The sequence below is a fragment of the Azolla caroliniana genome, unplaced genomic scaffold (genome assembly GCF_043228905.1).
Source record: "Azolla caroliniana isolate FFs.n. ecotype wild unplaced genomic scaffold, voAzoCaro1.0.p SCAF_10, whole genome shotgun sequence".
NCBI lineage: Eukaryota > Viridiplantae > Streptophyta > Polypodiopsida > Salviniales > Salviniaceae > Azolla > Azolla caroliniana.
Window position 1 is genome coordinate 14,721,983 of NW_028230445.1, and position 22,952 is coordinate 14,744,934.

The window sequence follows — 22,952 nt, forward strand, 5'->3', positions numbered from 1 at the left end:
TGATTCTCAACAGTGATTAAAAGATTTTGGTGGAAATGATACATTTGGTTGGGTAACCTGCAACGGTCAGAGTTGGGCGACCTCTAATAACTCTTTTTTCGCGCGTATTTTTTATCTAAATCAGACAGTGTATATCACACACACCCTCAACTGAGTGACATGTACCGTTTGTGGTTGCGATTCCCTTGCCAACCCTATTTATGATTTGGTTGCGGATAGACATGCGCCACACACACACGCCCACACATTCTATTATCTTCTTCGAAGATCAAATATGACCTATGAGACCAAAAATATTACATTTCATGCGATATGTGTGAAAGTGAGTAGCGACTCTCGATGTTCAAGAACTTTACCAATGAATCTTGCAATCAAGAGTGCATATATGTGATTAGTGTGAGAAATTCGTGCAAAGATTGGGCTTGATCGAAGATATGTGGAAAGCATGGTTGAATATGATCGAAGGGCAGAGCATTGTGAGAGAGTGTTCATGGAGTGAGTGATTTGTATATAATGGACACATTGATTACATAGAGTGACTGATTGAGTGTACCACACGAGAAATCACTTCCATAGCTAATATTATTGCACACGCATACCATGGAAGAAGATCCTCTTGCAATCCTATCCAAGTCATGGTTCAATCTAAGGCTATCTGTAAGATGTTCTGCTAGGGTTTCTACATGGGATGCTATTCTTCTCACGGCCTCAAGCCCTGAACAAGCTCTGCTTTACCAATGGAACTTAGACTATGCGAAGGAAAGAGGAACCATTGCATCTTCCACTGTTGCTCTTGCGATTCCAGACCCCCTCGGCTGTCGGATCGGATCGGGAGGCGCCACCCTTCATGCCATTAGGTCCCTCTTTCTTTGGCTTCGCAATTCCTCCCCGTCTTCAGCCGAGGTAGGTCGATCAATCAATAAAACGAAAAGGTCTTATCTATTGTTTCTATTTATTTCACCAAATGTCCCTGAGTTTTTATTATTTCCCTAAATGCCATAGTCAACTCTAGATAGATCAACCCATTAATTTCTCAAGTTGCTCGAATATCTGAAATAAAGGAGATGTATTGATCAAGAATAGTACAAAGATAAGCGCTTTAGGCGTTTGGCATTTGGGAAATTACAAAAACATAGGGGTATTTGATGAAATGAAGAAGAATTCAGGGATATTTTGTATAAACCAATTAATTAAAATCTAGTTCTAATGCTTTATGAAATGATCTATCTTGTTGTTCTGTCAAAGGAATGGCTTTTATGATGGAAAATGGAAAATGCGTAGCTATTGTTTTTCTCTTGAATAGGTCTCATAATGGGTGTGCAAATTTAGTGGTATTTTCTCATCAGTTCATATTAGTTGAGCTAGAAATTTAGTGGTGTTTTTTCTCATGATTCCCTCTTATTTCATGCATGAAGAAGAAACTCAGCTGATTGATAAAAGAAAAATCCCCCCCTTGGATGTCGAATTTTATTGGTATTTCCTCATGGCTTCTATTGCTTCATGCATGAAATTAGTGGTATTTTCCCATGTGATGTGAAAAGGAGACTCGACTTTGACTGATTGATAAAGAAACAATTGCTCAACATTTGGACTCATATGCATCAGTGACAGCTAAGCCCTATCTAATTCTACGTATATCCTTCAAAGCCTTCAAAACATGTGCCAAGAAAGTAGTTGCAATCTGACAACAGAACCATTGCTCGGGTCTTCAACAGATAGCTATGACCTATCTGATCTTACGTATGACCTCCAAAGCCTTCAAAACATATACCAAAGAAAGTAATTGCAATCCGACAGCAGAACTATTGCTCGAGTCTTGAACCCATGACCTTGAATCTGCAAAGCACAATCTTTACTGCTGCACCATCATGTTTCTGTATTACAATCTAAGAATTGTAAAGAGGAAAGCTTGTGAATTTATGACCAACAACTTGTGAGTTGGAAGTGCTTGGAATCTCTAAAGTCTCGTATATGATGTATAAAGGCAATGCTCTCATTCGTGGGGATGTGTATGGTCTCTTATATATGGTATGCAATGGCAATGCTTTCATCGGTGGGGATGTCTAATGTCTCTTATATGATGTATGAAGGCAATTCTTCCATTTGTGGCGATGGCTAAAGTCTCTTATATGATGTATAAAAGCAGTGATTGAATGTTGTGCTTTAGCACGTAATGTCGCTGGAAATTCTTAACCATGATGAATGAGAGGAGCGTTCTCATTCATACTAGGGAGCAATCTCAAATATTATGCCTTAATGAAGATATCTGTCAAGTCCAAATTTAGTAAAGGTACTTACTTCTGATATTATTGGTATCTTTGGCTCAGGCTGAGGACAATTTATCTATGACTCCAGAAATAACAGACTCAAAACTGTTGCTAGCAGAATTATTTATGTGAAATTTGTTTTAAATCTTTAATTCTTTCAGTTCTAGCACCAACTTTGTCATTGTGGTGAGCTATAGTCAAACAATGTTTTTCATCTCTTTTGTATTCCAATTCAATAGTTCTACATTTTCTCAATTTGTACATGTATATAATAAAGTGCATATGTAGAAATTTTTCTCAATGGAGGTTTCACTCCACAGGGAAGTGCTAAACAAGATCATGAAAGTGAAATCAAGTTGATCTCAGACATGAAGATCTTGCTTGTTCATGCTGGTGGAGACTCAAAACGTGTTCCTTGGGCCAATCCTATTGGAAAGGCATTCTTACCTTTACCATTTCTAGCTGAAAATGAACCAAATAGCCAGGTCCCATCATTATTTGATCATATTCTAGCAATATCATCCTACACAGTCCAACAGTTCAAAAACAAAGGTTCGGAATTAATGGTATAATTTTCTTACGAGATCTCCTATTACAATATGCAGTGATAATTGAACTGAAATAAATCTTTTTAAGGGTGGCAGGAGGTTTGTTTATCATGACAGGAGATGTGCTACCATGCTATGATTTTTCTGATTTCATGGTACCAGAAGATGGAGCGTGCATTGTGAGTGTACCTGCTGAACTAAGTATAGCTTGTAATCATGGAGTTATTCTAACATTTGCAGAGGAAAAGGAAAGTGTTGTTAATGGTCAAGAAACCAAGTTGGAACAAGTGTCATCATTGCGACAAAAACCAACCTATAATGAGCTCTTGGAGAGTGGTGCAATCCGTTCGGATGGAAGAGTGCTCCTCGATACTGGTATCTTTGCAGTTCGAGGAAAAGCCTGGAGAAACTTGATAGGTCTTTCCATTGAAGAACCAGACCCTATTTCAGCCCTTTTGGAGAATCAAGAAGAAGTAAGCTATATCTATTACATGTGCTTCATACATGAGTCATTGCTAAATAGAAACTTTTGGATGTAATTTGGAGGTTTTATTTCTATCCCAACAACTAAAATTTAGACATAAAGTTTTTGTTGTATACATGCTCTTTTGGTCCATCAATCTAGGACACAATTTTCACACATTTGTTTTGTAGAAGGTATTTTTTTACATTGTTATTCATTTTGATTCATGTTTCCTTGTGTTTGTATGCATAAGGATACCACCAAAATTCCAATCAGATATATCCTTTTAGGAACAAAGAGTTATCCAGTATGTATCTTGAACATTGTTTTACACCAATACAAGCATGTATTTTATGAAGTTTGAACCAAGTTTTAAAAATGTGTTTCAGAAACAACTATAAAACATTGTAATAGTTTGTATGGATTGAAATGGCAAAAAACAATGGGGAACAAAAATACATATTTTACATTTTGAACAATATTGAATTAATAGATTTGTGAACAATAGTGTATACCTAAGTCATGTTAATACATGCTATTTGATGATATGAAAGTGGTTTGTGCATATGAAAAACGTAGAACATGGTCACTATGGAACTGGCTTGGTGATGCTTTTTTGTGGGTTTTTCATTGCAGATCAGTTTATATGAGGAAATTGCTGGAGCTTGGGTCCCTGCTTGTCATGAGTGGATTAAAACTCGTCCGTTGGGTGTCAAACTTCTTGAAGCTCTTTCTTCAGAATTCCTCTTCAGTTTTTGTGCTCGTAGGTGAATTACGGGATGCGGTTTTTGTTAGGCTGAAGATACAATGTGGATAGGTGTTATGAATATTGGAGGTTATTCTTGTTTGAATAAAGGGACAAATTGCATTAATTTATACTAATCCTTAAATTATCATTGTTCAGAGGATTTGTCATTTCTTCATTTCGGAACTAGCTTGGAAGTGTTAGCTCATCTTTCCAAGGATCATGGAGGACGAGTTGGACGTAGGCATATGATACTTGCATTTGAAAGTACCTTTACTCAACTAGCATCTTCTGCCATCATACTTTCGAGTGAAATTAAGGGCGATGCTTCAGTGGGCGAGAAAAGTCTTGTATACAAGTGCACATTCACAGATAGTGTAGATATTGGAAATAATTGTATTGTTATGGGAATTCATTCAAACAATTTGCGAGGAAACCAATCTTCATTTTCCCTTGTTGTACCTGATCATCATTGTCTTTGGGGTGTACCTGTGTTTGGTAATGGGCCCAGAGTGACCTTATGTTGCAGTGTCCATGATAATCCAAAGCTTGCACTAACAATGGGGGGAACTTTCTGTGGAAAATCATGGAAGGAAAAATTTGAGGAGCTTAGAATCAGTGAAAATGATGTTTGGCCTAATCATGTTTTGAACGATGAGAGAACCCTTTGGAATGCAAAACTATTTCCAGTGGTAGCACCAGAGAAAGGGATTGTTTTTGCCATGTGGTTGATGGGGGTCTATCAAAGCTGCAGCGGTCTTTTACACGAATGGAAGATGTGTGATCGTGTCAGTCTTTCCAGAGTTCATAGGCAAATTGATTTCCATACGTTTTGTAATGAACTGGATGCACATCAATCAAGAATTGCTTTAGGACTAGCCAAAGGTAGTTTACAATCGGGCCTACTCGATAGGGACTTGTCAAAATTGTGTAAACAAATAGTCAAGGGCTGCGACAGAGGTACAGAGATATGCAAAGATTTGCTTACATTTTTCTCCGATCCGAGAGTGGATACATGGAAGGTGCCATTGAGTAGAGTCTATCAGGCTCAACTAGACATCAGTAAAGCATGTAATGATGATGTGGATTCCATTGCTACCTATGAAAAACATGTATGGGATGCTGTGGCTGAAGAAACTATGATGGCTATTCACCAAAACCAAGGTAAATATCACACATTTTTGTTGGAGTCTTACTTATTTTAGAAGAGGGAAAATATAACATACAAAAGAAGGCTCCATTACTTTTTGCTGCAAGGGAGGGATTTTTATTAGTAATATCTCTACTTCTTTAAAAGCTGCAAGTTCAAAGGTTTTTGTAAAGGCTGATTATGAGGATAAAAGAGCAGAGTTTTAGTCGTCCTTGGAAGCAAATAATTATTTTTCAAAACTTACTACTATCTAGGAATAGGTGAATGGAATGTGGACATTTAGCATCTTTTAACTTTTTCTAAAAGTAAGAGAATTGTTCATCTAAACTCCTAAACAATGATTTACTACTAAGTTCCTCTCCTCCAATCTCTATCTTATTTTCACTTGGTATAAGCCATCAATACATATGCAAATAAGAGACAGTGTATCGCTTGTGCCATGTGCATAATGTCAATAAGAAGCAGTCATCACATTGTACTTTGTATTTAATGCCTTGTTTTGTGTTGTTGGTATCTCTTTCATTTGAGAACAGGAAAACAATTACACAATAATCTCATTTCTTTTTTCAGAGAGGGATGTAATATACAAGCAACCATGCTATATTTTTCCGGTTATTAGAGCGAAGGTGGAACTACCTGTGCGTATCGATTTCGCGGGTGGGTGGAGTGATACACCACCATGGAGCTTAGAAAGGGTAGGAAAAGTATTCAACATGGCTATATGTATTGATGGATTGGTGCCCATTGGTTCCGAGATAATAGTCACTTCAAACATAGGGATTTCACTTATTGACGATGCGAATCACCATCTAATTATCGAAGATCAATCCACTCTTAGTGCTCCTTTCGAAGTAGATGATCCATTTCGGCTTGTTAAATCAGCTCTCGTTGTCACTGAAGTTGCATATTCATCAGCTTTGAAGAATAATGGTCTTTCAATCAGGACATGGGCTAATGTTCCCCGAGGGAGTGGTCTTGGAACATCAAGCATTTTGGCTGCCGCTGTTGTGAAATGTATTTTATGTGTAATGGGTCGGGATGGGACCAATGCAGAGGTAACTAATCTCGTTCTACTCGTAGAGCAACTAATGGGAACTGGTGGAGGTTGGCAAGATCAAATAGGAGGTTTATACCCGAGTTTAAAATGCACAACTAGTTTTCCTCGACGCCCTTTAGTGTTGGTGGTTGAACATATTCCTATTGCCCCCTCTCTTCAGAAAGAGCTTGAAGACCGTCTCGTGATTTTTTTCACTGGACAGGTGTGTTTTTAAGGCATTGATGATTTTCACAACTCACATTAAATTCATTCATCGTGTATGCATCTACTATGTGAATTAATTACAATTACAGTTGTGCATATAGACTGGCTGCAGTGTCTGACGTAACGTGAAAGGCTCCTAATAAGAGACTGGATTTCCAATGTTAGGACTCACCACACCGTTAATTGGAGGGAGGTTGGGGTCCTATATATACATAGGAACCTGGAGCCCTCATATTTGTCATTGAGTGGTCCCATTCTTTTAGATGCTCATAGAGAATAGAATGAACGAAATGTCATGTACATGATACCCTGAGCGTTTTTTTCATGTTTACAAGGATACACCTAAGCTTTGGGTGCATTCAGCATTGGAGGTTCAATGTCAAGAGTAGCAGGAATATTGCATGCACCCATCCGGTTGTCTATTTGTAAGGCTGGCTTAACCTCCCTTCAACTAAGCATGCATTCATATTGAGGAGGTTTAATCTCTTAATATGGGCCTTTCATACTATGCTGAACATTATGGGAACCCGTTTGGATGTTTGTTTATAGAATAACTCAACCTGCTTCCATGTTCAATCGAACATTCACACTCAAATGCAATCTCTTAATATGGGCCTTTCAAACGCAAGGCACCCATCTAAATTGAGCATGGCTTACGCTGGACATGTATTCATTTTGACAGGTGAGATTGGCTCATAATGTGCTCCAAAATGTGGTTCGCCGCTATCTCCAACGGGACACAACACTCATTTCCACAATCGAACAACTTGTTTCTCTTGCTGAAAAGTGTGAGGAGGCAATAAAGCTCAGCAACCTTGACATATTGGGCAAAATTATGTTGGATGTTTGGCTGTTACACCAAGAGTTGGACCCGTTTTGTAGCAATGATTTTATTGATCTGATCTTCAAACAAGTACATAAATATACATGTGGTTACAAACTTGTTGGTGCAGGTGGGGGGGGATTCGCTATGTTGATAGCGAAGGACAAACATGCTGCCAAGTGTGTAAAGGAGATTCTTCAAGGTTTTTCTGTGAAAGTCTATAACTGGAGTCTTTTTTAATCATAGTATGAGAACACTTAGTAATTGATTTCATCTGGAGTACTTGGGATGTATTTATCCAATATATTATATTTTAAAAGATCCCAGTCACATCAGATGGAGCAAAATAATGCAACATATAGCATGCAGGCTTATTTTCTTGTTACTATCCTTGATTGTAACTTGTAAGTAACATCAAAAACTCATTTGGCAATATCAAGTGTAGTTTTAAATTTATAAGTAGAGTTGCAATAATATTATCAGCTCGTATTTTTCCAATTATAAATTTGTTGGAACATTTTACAAATTGTTATTCAGAATCTTGTCTTTACAGAATAACGTAATTCTCTCCTCTTTTAACATTTTTTAATTACATAATGGACATGCCTTGGATAAAGTAAAGGTGACAAGGTGGAATTATGTACGTAATCTCTTTTGAACAACCGAGAAATGGGATATACATCCAAAGAGCATGCATGATCCCTCTTTGATATGTGGATGGATGGCTAAAGATCACGATCTTCCACTGTAGAGCCTAGTTTATTTTTCATATAACTCCTCCTGAAGTCCCTCTAGTTGTATGTATGTAAATGCATATGTAATTAATAATTGCAATTTAAAAAATATATGTTATTGAGCATGTGGATATAGCACAGATACAAGGTGGGTGATAAAGGAGGTGGATTTGTGCATATTTATAGAAATCTCAATGTCAATGATTGGATGGTTTATGTTTTTGTCACATTGAGTTTTCTTCATGATCTCAATTGTTATTTCAGAAGTTATCACTTCAGACTATAGGTGCGCAGAAAAGAGAACAAGTAATTTAGGCATTTGTAGGCATAGGCATTAGTGGTTTGTTTCCTTAGTTTATAACTGAGTCAAGGATATCCTGCCAAGTTTCCGCACTCATTGTTTGTTGTTCACTATAATGCGATGAAAAGAGTTCCTCACATGCTCAGGAGAAGGAGATGCTCTATGCAACAATTTGAGTGTATGGATGCTTCCCTATGGTATATTTGCACTCTTGTAAACAGGGATTAATTACCAAACAGTTCAAGAGCGCATAAACATGCATGCAACATCATTCGAATTTGTTTGTTTGTTTCATTATAAACGAGCAAATCTTGAAAGATTTGTCACTGATAGGATGAGAGAGCAAAGGAGAGGTAAAAAACGAATTTGGTATGGAGGTGTTTGCGGCACTACAAGGGCCTACCTACGAGAGGTAAGACTGCGACAAGTACCTAGAATAAATAATTAACCACGCACCGAGAGATTTTATAACATGTCTTTAACATTTTCCTTTTTGAAGTGGAGAGAACAAACGAACGAAACAAACGAAGTCAAGAGAATCGAAAAGAGAAAGCGAACGTAACAACAAGATTGTGTTGGGCGAAAATGGATCCATAGGATAGAGAGTATTAAAAAATGCTGTATATTTGTAAGTGCTTATGTATGTATCTATGTATGCACGCATGCATGAGGTTTAAAAATGCTCTATATTTGTATGTGTATGTATGTGGTATAGCATCATCATCATCATCACCGTCATCATCATCATAGCTTGAGGCGTTTGAAGACATGGAAGATATGGCTTCTTGCTCTTTTCCTCGTCTGAACATTAGGGTTATTTGAAACAGAGGAAGAACACGAGGACGTAGACGACGAAAGACAGGAAGGAGAAGAAAAAGGAGGAGAATCCATGTCTAGATCTTCACGAGTCTGAAGCTGGAGGCACGAGCAAAGATGGAGGCTCGAGAAGAAAGCTGAAGAAACTCCAGAGAGCATCCATTGAGCTGCCTTTGAAACCTTGTTTTTCTTTTCTCCTTCTCCTTCTCCTTCTCCTTCTTCTTTCTTTGAGTCTGATGATATCAGGAATTCATCTGGCCTTTCATAACGACGACCGCCACCACTTCTACTCCTTCTCAAGCTTCCATGGCGTTCTTCATCTGAAGAAGAACAACTACTTCTGTTGCTTTTGCTGATCAGATCCGAGAAATCTGAACCTCCACAAATTCCGCCTCGCCATTCAAGACCTGAGAAATCCGAGCTTCCATGGCTTGCTTCAATATGTGAGGGAGCCGAGCTGTTTCCATGAATCTCTCTTCCTTCTTTTCCCGATGTTAATCTTAGTCTAGCAAAGTCTTCTTCTTCTGACACAGAGGAGCTTCCATAGCTAGCTCTTCGTCGTGATCTTCCTTCTGCTGGTCTTTCGCATGAAAGCAATCTCATCGCCATCGCCAAGATGAACTCCATGGTTTCTGTTTCAATTTATTATGGGAGGAACTACTGCATAAATATTCTGACATGTTAAAGGAAATTACAAAAATAGCTCTGCCTGTTTTTACAAACCTATGTCTATACATACATACATACATACATACATACATACATACATACATACTGTACATACATTACATAATGTATGTATGACACACAAATATACATATATGTATGTATGATACATACAGACATACCTATATGTATATTTGCATGTGTGTAGAAATTACAAAAGCAACCCCCCACTCGTAATCCTATTATGAAGTTCTTCGCATTCATACATATATTCGATCCTCGAAAACCCACGGACCAACCAGAATGGTCACCTAGGTCCGAAACAAAATGAAATGGGTTAATCTAAATGTAGGATGAGATGAAGGTTGAAAACTCTTTTCCAACATTGGCTCCTTGCTTGCTTATAATTGTTAGAATTCTTTTCTCGAAAGTTGTTGATATCCCCCTCCATGTACTTTGTACATACTCAGAAGACTACTAACACGTGGTGTATTAGAAGCACTTGAATATTTGAGGCTTCGTGATTCCTTAGTAATGAGATCGATCTTGATGAATTTGCCCAAGATATCTTGAATCATATTGCTCTAGATCATGCTTCTTGTTTGCGGTTTAAGAGTCCTTGTAATTACTTTAATTGACATGATGAATAGGTTTTCCGAAACAAACTTATGGTATGTTCCTAAGAGCCCTTTTCAATTCAGAGCCTTACAACATTCCCATGAAACACTAACATTTTGGTGCCTACAAGACTTTAGAGTTAATTCCTTTGAGATATTGGTGACCTCAAGGTTGTAACTTTGTTGAGAACTATGTTTGTAATTCAAATGCATGTTGTTGGTCAAAGAGTCATTGACATCGACCAAATGGACCGCTACATTCATTTACAATTCTTGACAATTCATGGTAATCTACCTTGCTAGATTTCATTGTTGATCTCTCAACCTCGAAGGGTTTTGGTGTTGCACTCATTGTGGTAGATTAACTCATTAAGGTGGCACTTGTTATTGCATGCATGAAGAACATTAATGGTCAAACTCATTGTGGTAGATTAACTCATTAAGGTGGCACTTGTTATTGCATGCATGAAGAACATTAATGGTCAAGATACACCAAATATAACTATGGGATAGGTATTTCAGCGTTATGGCATTCCAATTGACATCATTAGTGAGCTTGCACCCTTTTACACCATTTTTGAGATGCTCAAACCACATATAAGAAGTTGTAGAATATGATTGTCTCAACTCTTCATCAAAAGAAGCTAAGTTTCAACTTTTTGGATTATATGGTCTGGGTTCAAATGTACCTTTAGATATATGATATATCAATGAAATCACATTTAGTCATGTGCTTCTTCACCAAGTGTCTCATGTTTCGCTTCTTAAACCTTATGCTTTGAGCTCCATTCCCAAATCACATTATTCCTCCCTCACTCTCTATTGAGTTGTTGATGGACCAAAGTATGAGGTTGATGCCATTTTGAACTCCATGGTTGTGCAGAATAGCTTGTATTAATTGGTTAGGTTATATGCACAATGACAAAACTTGGGATCTTCGTGAAAATTTCTCCAATGCCACAAACCTTGTAGGCTTGTAGCTAAGTTTCATCACTGATATTCTAATAAAGTAAGTTCCAATTCATGTATTATAATTCATCGAACTAATCATCGAGGGGGATGGCATCTTGACAATACAATATGTCATAAGTTTTGTAAATGTGAACGTGCGGAAGCATATTACAAACCGGCTCTACCGGATAGCAACGGTAGAGAGGAAGGTTCAATGGAAGCTTAACATAGAGAATATGCACGGGAGAGGGAGAGAGAGAGAGATAGAGAGAGAGAGAGAGAGCGAGAGAGAGAGAGAGAGAGAGAGAGAGCCCATGGATGTAGCTCAGTTGGAGAGAGAGAGAGATGGAGACCAGGTGGTCATGGGTTCAACCCCTACATTCCACAGTGGCATCTAGTGAAATAGAGATATATATGAAGTATATAATAGAGAGGTGAGGAAATTGGGTTTCGAACCTAAGACACAATGCGTGTAGTGTTATCGACTTACCACTAGGGTAAGTTAATTACGATACAATAAATAACACTCTGTAACTCTATACATACAATATGCTTGACAACACTATTTATACAAGTCCTTGGAGGATTGACAGAAGTACCATGTACTTCAATGCTCATACGAGCGACTGACACTAACTACAAGGACTCTGACTACCTAGTAGTCTAGACGCGTATAGGCTACTACTAGCCTTCCGGTTCACATTTGAATCCGGTTCCCCGATCCGGCTCCTGGTTCTGGATATCATCCAATTCTTTGTCCCGAATACTGATCCGGCTCAGGCTTACCCAGCCGATCCGGATCCGCTTGAGCTTGCGCGCTCAACACTCCCCCTCAAGCTCAACTTGAGGTCGGATCGTAGTGTTTGTTAGGAAACAGGTCCCTCCGGATGGGAAGTGAGAAGAACAGTGTTGATGAGCAACTCAGCCGAGGCCGATAGGCCGAGACCGAATCCGGATGTGGAGTACCCGACAACGGAAGATCCGGTGAGAACCGGATGACGAGTACCCGGCAACGAAAGACCCAGTGAGAATCGGATGACGAGTGCCCGACAAGAGCCGGATGATGCAGGCCCGGTGAGGAGTGCTCACCGGATGAAGGGACATATTCGTAAATATGTTTCTGAGAGTCCATTGGGGCTATATTTGTAAATAGCCGAAAAGTCATATTAGTATAAATATGACTTAGGGCAAACTTAGTGTAGAGTAGTTGTCATTCTTGTTGGTGCAAGATTTGAGTGCAACCGTGTAAAGAGAGAGAGTGAGAGATGAAGAGGACGTTGTCTCTGTTGTAACCGCCGCCTGTCAGGAACAATACTGAGACAGAGAAGGAATTAGTACTAAACGAAGGATTAGTACTATGAGAGGTGTAGAACTTCTTCGAGAGAAGGAAGGAGTGAGCGAGACGGAGAGAAAGAGAGAGATCGAGAGAGAGAGAGAGTGATGATAAGAAAGATATGTATTATATGAAGAGAATATACAATGGTGGCTAAAAGGCTTAAGACTAGCGTTGAACCAATTTGGTTCAACATAATGCCTAGTGCCCTCTTTTATAGTGTTTTCAGGAGTAATCCTGAAGCTTCTAGAATGTTCCAGAGAAATATGGAATATACACTAATTTCCTATAATAAAATGTAAATGAAAATAATATCCTACGTATTACAATAGATGGTCTAATGGTCAAGAGCTCGACCCATATAACCTAAGGTCATGGGTTCGAGTCTTGCCATATCATGACACTATCCCCCCTTCAAAACGACGAGTGTCACGAGTCGTCTTGGATTGAGGACCCAGTTTGTGTGGATATTGATGATGGAAGTCTTCAAGAAGAGCACGAGCATTGGTCACATTCTCGATCGGTTCCCAAGTACATTCGCTGGGGCTATAGCCTAGCCAATCGACTAGATAGTAGAGCTTGTTGCGAACAATCTTGGAATCAAGGATGGCGGCAACCTCGTACTCCGGCCCATCTTCAAGCTCGATCGGGGGTGGAGGTTGGATAAGACGTCCTGGGATGGTGCTTTCGTGGTAGGGTTCAAGGAGAGAACTATGAAACACCGGATGTATCCGAAGTTGAGGAGGTAGATCGAGACGAAAAGCGACATCATTAATCTGTCCAATAATACGGACTTGATGTGTCGTCGTAGCAGCCACACCCGATCTCCAATATTAAAACTGGATGGAAGTCGATGACGATCCGCGTAGACCTTGTGTGTTTGTTGAGCTTGCTGGAGATGAGTAGATAAATCCGCTTGTATCTTGCGTAATCGCTCCAAACGATCCTCCGCGCACGGATTTGTGGACACCTCTGGGGTTTCAAGTACACTCCACCGGGGGTGACATCCCCTATAAGCATAAAATGGCGTAACTTTAGTGGATGTGTGGATAGAGTTGTTATAGGCAAATTCGGCGAAATGGAGAATATCTGCCTAGTCGTCCTGATGATAACTAAGAAAGCACCGCAGATACTGCTCCAACGTTTGATTTGTTCATTCAGCTTGGCCATCGGTTTGTGGGTGGTAGCCGGAGGAGAGGTTACAAGAGACCTTGAGCATGTTAAAAAGGTGCTTCCAGAATTTTGACACGAACTGGGGTCCACGGTCGCTGATGATACTATCGGGAAGTCCATGATGCCGACATACTTCACGCATGACAATTTCGACAGTGTCTTCACTGGAGATCTCCTTAGTACATGGCAAGAAATGAGCCATCTTCGTGTATCGATCGACCACCGTTAGAATCGCATTGAACCCCTTAGAGACTGGAAGATCTGTGATGAAGTCTAGAGCAATGGATTGCCACGGCTTGCTTGGAATTGGTAATGGTTCTAATAAACCATATGGATGATGCCTTGGCATTTTCGCTCTGCAACATGTATCACAAGTCTGAACAAAATCCTCGACAAATTGTCGCATATAGGGCCACTAGAATGATCATTGTACTAAATGTAATGTTTTAGTACTACCAAAATGCCCAGCTGTATATGTGTCATGGCAGTTTTGAACTACTCGAAGGCGGCAAGAACCATTAGGAACATACAAAAGTTCTTTAAAGAAGAGTAATCCATCATGGTATTTGAATTGCCGATAGTCCGTACCTGGTGGTTGCGACTGTGAACACGACGCTCGAGAGGGAACAATTTGTGCTAGTATAGCTTGGGCGAACACATCTGTCTTCAAGTCTTCACGTATGGTATCGATAACGTGGGAATTCATGGGCATGTCAAAGATCTGTGTTGCTTGTAGTCGTGTCGGTCCCAAGATGACTTGTTTTTGGTTATTGAAAGCTGGCTCGCCGAGACGGGGTGCTAGATACGAACGCCGTGATAATGCATCTGCCTTCCCTTGGTGCTTCACCGGACGATATGTAATTTTGAAGTCGAAACGCGTGAGGAAGTGGGCCCACCGAGCTTGACGTCGATTCAACACACGAGCATCTTGAAAGTAGGCAAGATTCTTGTGATCACTAAATAAGGTGACTGGATAAGAGGATCCCTCCAAAAAATGCCTCCATTGCATAAAAGAATCCACTATTGCCAATAGCTCCTTATCATGAATTTCGTAGTTAATTTCGGCGGCGTTAAACTTGCGTGAGTGAAAAGCCACAGGATGTAGCTTCTCATCATTCCCCTGTTGTGACAGAATGCTCCCCAATGCAAAATCCAATGCGTCAGCTTCGATAATGAATGCTTTTTCCGGATCGACATGAGCTAGAATTGGAGCCGATGTAAATGCCCTTTTAAGACTCTCGAAAGCCATGTCCGTTTCTTCAGACCAGATGAACGGTTGTCCCTTCCTGGTAAGTTGTGTGAGAGGTAGAACGATCTTTGAGTAATCTTGTATGAACTTCCGGTAAAAATTGGCAAAGCCTAGGAAGCATTGCACATCCCGCACCGAACGTGGAGTCTACCATTCTACCACCGTTTTGACCTTAGTTGGGTCCATGGAGATGCCTTCTGACGAAATGATGTAGCCGAGAAATTCCACTTGGTTGCACCCGAAATTACATTTTTCCAGCTTTGCATACAGACCATTTTCTCGAAGTCGTTTTAGTACTAATAGTACATGAGAATCATGTTCTTCTTGGGTCTTTGAATAAACCAATAGATCATCCAAATAGATGATCAAACAATCATCCAATAGATCTCGGAATATATCATTAGCCATGTGCTGGAAGACTGCCGGTGCATTAGTGAGGCCGAACGGCATGACCGTATACTCGAAGTGCCCATATCTGGTGCGAAACGCGGTCTTCCATTCGTCTCCTGGTCGGATCCGTACGAGGTTATATGCTCCCCCTAAGTCGATCTTCGTGAAGAACTTGGCACCATTGATCCGTTCTAAAAGACTTGAGATAAGGGGAAGAGCATACCTATTCCTGATTGTAACCTTATTCAGGCCACAGTAATCTACAACAAGACGAAGCGATCCATCCTTTTTCTTGACGAAGAAAATGGGCACGCCGGCTGGAGATTTCGAATGCCGGATGAAACCATTTTCCAAATTCTCCTCTATATAGGCCCGAAGGACTTCCAGCTCGGTTGGTGACAAATTGTAGATCGGTCCCCATGGCGGCTCTTTTCCCGGTTGTAAATCGATGGGGCAATCGTACGGTCGATGATGAGGAAGTGTGTTGGCTTGTACTTTATCGAACACATCGGCATAATGACGATACTTCTCGGGAAGTTGAACGGTGGATCCTTCTTTAGTGGTGCTGGAGGGGTTTACTGATATTGCAAAGAGGAATGTATTTCCTCCTTGTGCCCTTCTTTATGCAACTGACGTAGCGAAATGGTTGCCATCTTCTGAGTTGACCCTTGGGTTTGTCGACACCGGATTTCTCTTGTTCTCCAATCTATGTCTAGATTATGTAACTCGAACCACGGTAATCCTAAAACTATGGGATGTTCTGGGATACTAATAATATTAAATGATACTACACATGCGAAGTTATCTAGGACAATATTAATGGGCTCTGACTCTTCTATGATATTTCCGGAAGCAATGGGACGTCCATCAATGACTACTACAGAGGCTGGACACTGGAGTTTTCTTAGGGATATCTTATGAGCTTGAGCAAATTTCTTATCCATAAAGCAAGAGTTAGCTCCGGAATCTAGGAGTGCTAGGACATGTACTGGAGGGGTATTTTTAGTACTAACTATTACTTGGGCTACGAACACATCACTAACTTGTTTAGAGGGAATGGAACCACTAATGGGCTGCACAGATCTAGGGCCGTCCAACCAAACAACTCCTATTTTGGCTGGGCTTAGTCGTTTAACTCTTCTTCTAACTGACTAAGGACATCAAATTTGTTCGCTAGATCTAGGCTATTAGTACTATTAGAACTATTAGTACTATTAGTACTATCAGATATCCCTACTGTAATAGGCTCGGGTTTAGTACAATTAGAACTAGCAACTATTTGGTTTACCTGTCTTCTTGGCCTATGGGGACAATTTATTGCAATGTGTCCTGGTCCACCGCAGTAGAGACATAGTTGATTTGTTGGCGTCGCTGCTTTTCTTCTTCGGATAATGGCCCTCGACGACGTGTAGTGTCAATCTCCATCGGAGTCGAAGTATTCACTGGAGGCGCATTATAGTACTTCGTGGGAAGGCCAATCTTGGGTTCTTTATGAATCCCTTGTGTTCTGGGCCCTTGTTGTTGCATTGCTACGATGGTTGCTTCGAGTTGTTGCACGCGTAACGCAAGTTCCCCATGCTGTTGTTGCGTTTGCTGCTTTTTTAAGGAGATTTGCTGAAGATCCCCCAGCAACCGTTGGTTTTCTTGTTCCAGCGGGATGAAAGAAAAGAGGAATAAGAGATTAGTAGGAAATGAGAGAGATAGAAGGTAGGAAAATTGGTTCAAACTATCAGGAACAGTATTGAGACAGAGACGGAATTAGTACTAAACGAAGGATTAGTACTATGAGAGGTGTAGAACTTCTTCGAGAGAAGGAAGGAGTGAGCGAGACGGAGAGAGAGAGAGTGATGATAAGAAAGATATGTATTATATGAAGAGAATATACAATGGTGGCTAAAAGGCTTAAGACTGGCGTTGAACCAATTTGGTTCAACATAATGCCTAGTGCCCTCTTTTATAGTGTTTTCAGGAGTAATCCTGAAGCTTCTAGAATGTTCTAGAGAAATCTGGAATATACACTAATTTCCTATAATAAAATGTAAATGAAAATAATATCCTACGTATTACAATAGATGGTCTAATGGTCAAGAGCTCGACCCATATAACCTAAGGTCATGGGTTCGAGTCTTGCTATATCATGACACCGCCTCTGTGTTCATCTATTGTATATTATAACATAGTGATAGTTTGCAGTCTGTGGATTGCCGTGGTTTTTCCCGTGTTTGGGTTTTCCACGTAAACATCTTGTGTATTATTCTCTTTACTGTATCGTGCGTACATTACCCGTTTTTTTGTGTTTGATCCTAGAATCGGTTGTGACCGAGCGTGTAGTCCTCACAGTGTTAGTGTCTGTAGTAGCCGGTCCTTCCATCGGGTTCCTTCTAGAGTCGTTCTGCCTTGCTCACGCTCCTCGTCCGGTCTAGTCCCGTTTCCCGCGACCCTTCTAGTTTCGCACACCTCGACCTCCTCGGTCGGCTTGTCTGCTCAACAGGCCCATCTCAACTCCTTCGCTGCTAAGACTTCGACACTTGTCAACCCATTGGTTACTCCGTTTCAGTGTCGACTTCCGTTGCCTTCTCGTCCGCTTGGCCTTTAGTTGATCCGCCTCCTCTTGCTTGCTCCGACTTGTTCAGATGTGCCAAATCCTTTGGTCAGCTCGGCTTCCTTTTTCTGCTTATCTCCCTCTTTGGTTCTTTCTTCCTCTCCGGCTCTTTGTTCGATGGCATCCGTTCCCGTCGAGACGCTAAATGTGGAGCATCCGTTCTTTCTTCCTCTCCGGCTCTTTGAGCTTGTTCCTATTCTCCCCCTCAAGTGCGGCACGTCGAGACACTGAATGTGGAGCATCTCCGAAAAATGCTGCAACTTGTCTGATCCAAGCGGCTTGGTGAAGATGTCAGCAACTTGTCGATCCGTGTGAACATACCGAAGTTCAACTTCACCGCTCAGGACCCGCTCACGAACAAAGTGATAATACACTTCTATGTGCTTTGTTCGAGCATGGAATACAGGGTTCTTGTCGAGTTGTATGTTGCTTATGTTGTCACAATAAATCAGGATCGAGGTCAGCACCTTGATCCGGAGGTCACGCAGCAATCACCGAAGCCAGATGGCTTCATAGGTGTCAATGATAGTGCCCTGGTATTCAGCCTCAGTGCTCGATAGTGCCACTGTTGGCTGCTTTTTGCTGCTCCACGCAATAGCCACGCTACCAAGAGAAAACATGTACCCGGAGGTGGATCGGCGAGCCGATGCATCACCAACCCAGTCGGCATCGGTATATCCGACTACCTTCCCAGCTATACCGTGTTGGTATAACAATCCCCGGTCCTTCGTGCCACTAACATACCGAAGTATCCGGTGTGCGCACTGAAGGTGCTCGACAGTCAGCTTCTGCATGAAATGGTTGATCACTCCGACCAGGTAACTAATGTCGGGTTGAGTGATTGTCAAGTATATGAGGCTTCTGACAATTTGTCGGAACCATTTCTCATCGCAGGCTGGTCTAGAGTCAGGACGTAGCTTCAAGTTCCGGTCTAGGGGTGTAGAGATAGGTTGGCATTCCGTCATGCCAAACTTGTACATCATATTCAACACATAATGGCGTTGTGAGAGCAATATGCCGTCGGGGGTCCGGATCACCTCGATCCCAAGAAAATAATGAAGGTCCTCCAGGTTCTTCATTTCAAATGCATTTGACAGTTGGGACTCACTCGGCTGATTTCATTGACTCCGGGTCCGGTGATGACTAAATTATCTACATAAAGCAAAATGCAAACCGAACTGTCCGGATGAACAATGAAGAGTTGGACTTAGAGGCCACAAACCCCATCTTATGCAACCGGTGCGTGATCTTCAGATTCCAAGCTCGGGGAGCTTGTTTCAGACCATACAACGATTGCTTGAGTCAGCACACTACCGACTTGTTCATCTTCGATTGGAAACCGGGGGGTTGGATCATATAGACCCGTTCTTCAAGATCTCCTTGAAGAAATGCATTCTTCACATCCATTTGGTGAAGATGCCATCTCCTTGCCACAACAAAAGCCAGTACCACACGAACCGTCGTCATCTTCGCTACTGGAGCGAAGGTCTCGTGATTCCATGGGTCTGTGCGTATCCTTTCACCACTAACCAGGCTTTGTACCGGTTGACTAAACCGTCGACATTGTACTTTACCTTGTATACCCACTTACATCCGATCGGTTTACACTGTCGGGGAGGGTCAACCAGGTCCCATGTGTCATTGGGATTGAGTGGCCGCATTTCTTCCTCTATAGCAACACGCCAATTTGTGTCTTTTGTTGCTTCTGCGTAGCTCTCCGGCTCACGCACTTCCGCCACCGTAGTCATGTACGCATAGTGATGCACCATATACTCATTGTAGCCGTACCTCATGACGGTTTTCTTCTGACGGGTTGACCAACGTAGCTTTTCGTTACCCGGTTTGAGGCCCTTCTTGGCTGGTTCAGACTTCCTTTCTAAAGATCCGCCTTCTTCTTTCCCGGGGTCTGATTCGCTCCGATCTGAACCTTCACTACCGATATCGTATTCCGGCATCTTTTTCTTCCCCTTCTCTTTGCTCGTGAACCGTCTCCTTGGTTCCTTGCGCATGGAGAGCATGACAAAGTCTCCACTACTCGTTAGTTCTTCACCTGACTGGTCATCCCAACTCAGCCGCTCATTCAACCCACTTAGCCGGAATGAGATCAGACTCTCTTCTAGAGTGCCAAAGTCTTCATCTTCTACCTAGACCTCCTCGAGCTCACTAGCCTCATCTTTCGGAATCGGGTCGGAGTCAGAGGTTGGAGCCGGTAGAGAGTACCATGATGCCGACTCATCAAACTTGACATCTCGGCTTACTCGGACTTGCTTAGTCCTGGGGTTACACTTATACCCCTGCTACTCATGCGAGTAACCGACTAGGATGCACTTCTCCGACTTCGGATCTAGCTTCTTCCGCTTCTCATCCGGTACATGCACATATGCTATGCTACTGAATATCCGAAGGTGCCTCAAATTCGGTTTACGCCCTAAATACAACTCGTGTGCAGACACCTTGTTGAGCAAGCAAGCTCAACCGGACCTGGATCGGCTGAATAAGACTGAGCCGGATCGGCATCCGGAAGGATGAGCCAGATTCGAACGGGAACCGGAAGCATAGTAGTAGCCTAGACTACTAAGTAATCATTGTCTCGCAATTAGTGTCAATCACATGTGTGAGCATTGAAGTACTTGTCAGTACTTCTATCAGTCCTTTATGGACTTGTATAAATAGTGTTGTTTAGCATGTTGTATGTACAGATTTTTAGAGTTAACTTTTGAATATAGTTTTATGGTCTGCTCTCTCTGTCTCCTCTGTGTTTGAAGCTTTTCCATTAAACCTTCATCTCATTTTTCTGTTGCTATCCGGCTGAGCCGGTTCTGTCTAACACTTCCGCACACTAACATTCACATGGTATCAGAGCGCGAGGGTTGAGAACCTCTGCAACCGACGCTTGCCTTCGTAGACGAACCCTAGAATGCAACAACAGACATGCAAGAATGCAACAACACACAGAGAGAAGATATGGGCAGAGGAATGGCGAGTTCACTTCCAATAGAGAAGCTTGACCGGAGCAACTACGCGTTTTGATCATATAAAATGCACCAGTACTTGCTGGGGCATGGATATTGGAGCTTCGTGGAACGAAAAAATGAAGTAACACCGAAGCCGTCACTCAAAGACTTCCCGGTATGGGAGCAACGAGCGAGTTGGGTACTGTACTGTCTCGTGTCCGGTGTGCATGATCAAATGCTGAGCTACATCAAGGATGCAAAGACGCCGAAGGAGGCCTAGGAAAATCTACGGAAGATTTTCGCTGCAAGTACCACAACTCGTAAGTTGCAGCTCCAGCAAGAGCTGAACAACATCCTGCAAAGAGACATGTCGGTTACATATTACACCACCAAGATAAAGGAGATTTACGACGCACTCGGGTCCATCAACGTGACGGTGGACAAAGATAAGGTGGTACAAATCTGCCTCGGTGGTCTAGCACAAAGGTATAGGCAATCCGAACAACGATCTCCACCCGAGAGAAACCATTGTCCTTCTTCGACTTGCAATCGATGTTGATGGTCGAAGAAAACCACGCAAGTGGGTCAAGGACCACTCAATCGGACGACTGGATGTTGTACACCACCAAGATAAAGGAGATTTGCGGCGCACTCGGGTCCATCAACGTGACGGTGAACAAAGATAAGGTGGTACAACTCTGCCTCGGTGGTCTAGCACAAAGGTACAGGCAATCCGAACAACGATCTCCACCCGGGAGAAACCATTGTCCTTCTTCGACTTGCAGTCGATGTTGATGGTCGAAGAAAACCACGCGAGTGGGTCAAGGACCACTCAATCAGACGACCGGATGCTGTACACGAAGACAGATCGGCCCCATGGACGTGGTGGACAAGGTGGGTCGGCACACAATGGAGGTGGCCGACAAGAGCAGTACCGGAGGCACAGAGGGTGTGCCGATAGCAGTTCCGAACCCTCCACAAGCAGGGGGAGTCAAAACGGCACTGAGAACCGGCAAGGAAAGGCCAGCATGGAATGTTGGTACTGTGGCAAAAAGGGCCATAGGGAAAGCGAGTGCTGGAAGAAGCGCGCCGATTCGGACAAATCTGGATCCGGCAAAACCGGTCGGGAGAACTGGCAAAGCTTGCACTACGTGGAAGGATCGAAAGGATTTAGAACCGGGAAAACCGGTAAAGGGCCAGCCTTCGTGATGAAGCACAAGGCTAACTCGATGAAGAAGACTACTTCTGGATCGGAGGAAGTATGGTATGTTGATTCTGGAATGTCCAACCACATGACAAGCCATGAAGAGTGGTTCTCTTTTTTGAAGAAACCGGACAACCGGGGGTTGTCGAAACCGGAGATGACACCCCTCACCCGATTGTGCATGTCGGAGAAGTCCCTTTAAACCATGTCGGACAAAAGGGGAAGTTGATGAACGTACTACACCTTCCGACTATCACAAAGAACCTGGTGTCAGTTGGACAAATCGTCGACCAGGGGATGCATATGCGGTTTACGCACCTAGGGTGCTTCATCGAGGAAGAGGGCCGGATAATTGCGCAAGGGCGCAGAGATGGGAGGATGTTAATCCTCAACACTAATGATGTGGGCACCGCTATGTTTGCGAAAGGGTAGAAGGTCAAATCGGATATCGACATGTGGCACAAGCAGATCGACCACGTCAATTATCAAAGACCTACAATTGAAACAAGTCGTTTTCGGTTTGCCGAAATTTGTGAAGCCTGCCAACTCGGGAAGCAACACCGACTTCCATTCCCCACCGATCGAAACCGGAGCCATAACAAGCTCGATTTAATCCATGCGGATGTATGGGGACCAACACAAACTGTTAGTCTTGGCGAGAGTCGGTATTTCGTCTCCTTCATCGACGACTACAGTCGGCACACG

The 22,952-nt window shown here is 42.1% G+C and overlaps 2 protein-coding genes across 2 annotated transcripts; one reads left to right on the forward strand and one right to left on the reverse strand.

Moving 5' to 3' along the window:
- The first annotated feature begins 588 nt into the window (after nt 1–588).
- Nucleotides 589–7,731, forward strand: FKGP (L-fucokinase/GDP-L-fucose pyrophosphorylase). The gene is made up of 7 exons (XM_087325493.1): nt 589–903; nt 2,588–2,819; nt 2,912–3,288; nt 3,915–4,041; nt 4,183–5,187; nt 5,744–6,432; nt 7,117–7,731. Exons 1-7 carry the CDS (start codon nt 601–603, stop codon nt 7,495–7,497), a joined length of 3,114 nt encoding a protein of 1,037 aa, XP_087181619.1. The 5' UTR covers nt 589–600; the 3' UTR covers nt 7,498–7,731.
- A 1,282-nt stretch (nt 7,732–9,013) lies between these two features.
- On the reverse strand, nt 9,014–9,753 carry LOC147859139 (uncharacterized). The gene has a single exon (XM_087326138.1). It carries the CDS (start codon nt 9,733–9,735, stop codon nt 9,037–9,039), a length of 699 nt encoding a protein of 232 aa, XP_087182264.1. The 5' UTR covers nt 9,736–9,753; the 3' UTR covers nt 9,014–9,036.
- Between the last annotated feature and the right edge of the window lie 13,199 nt (nt 9,754–22,952).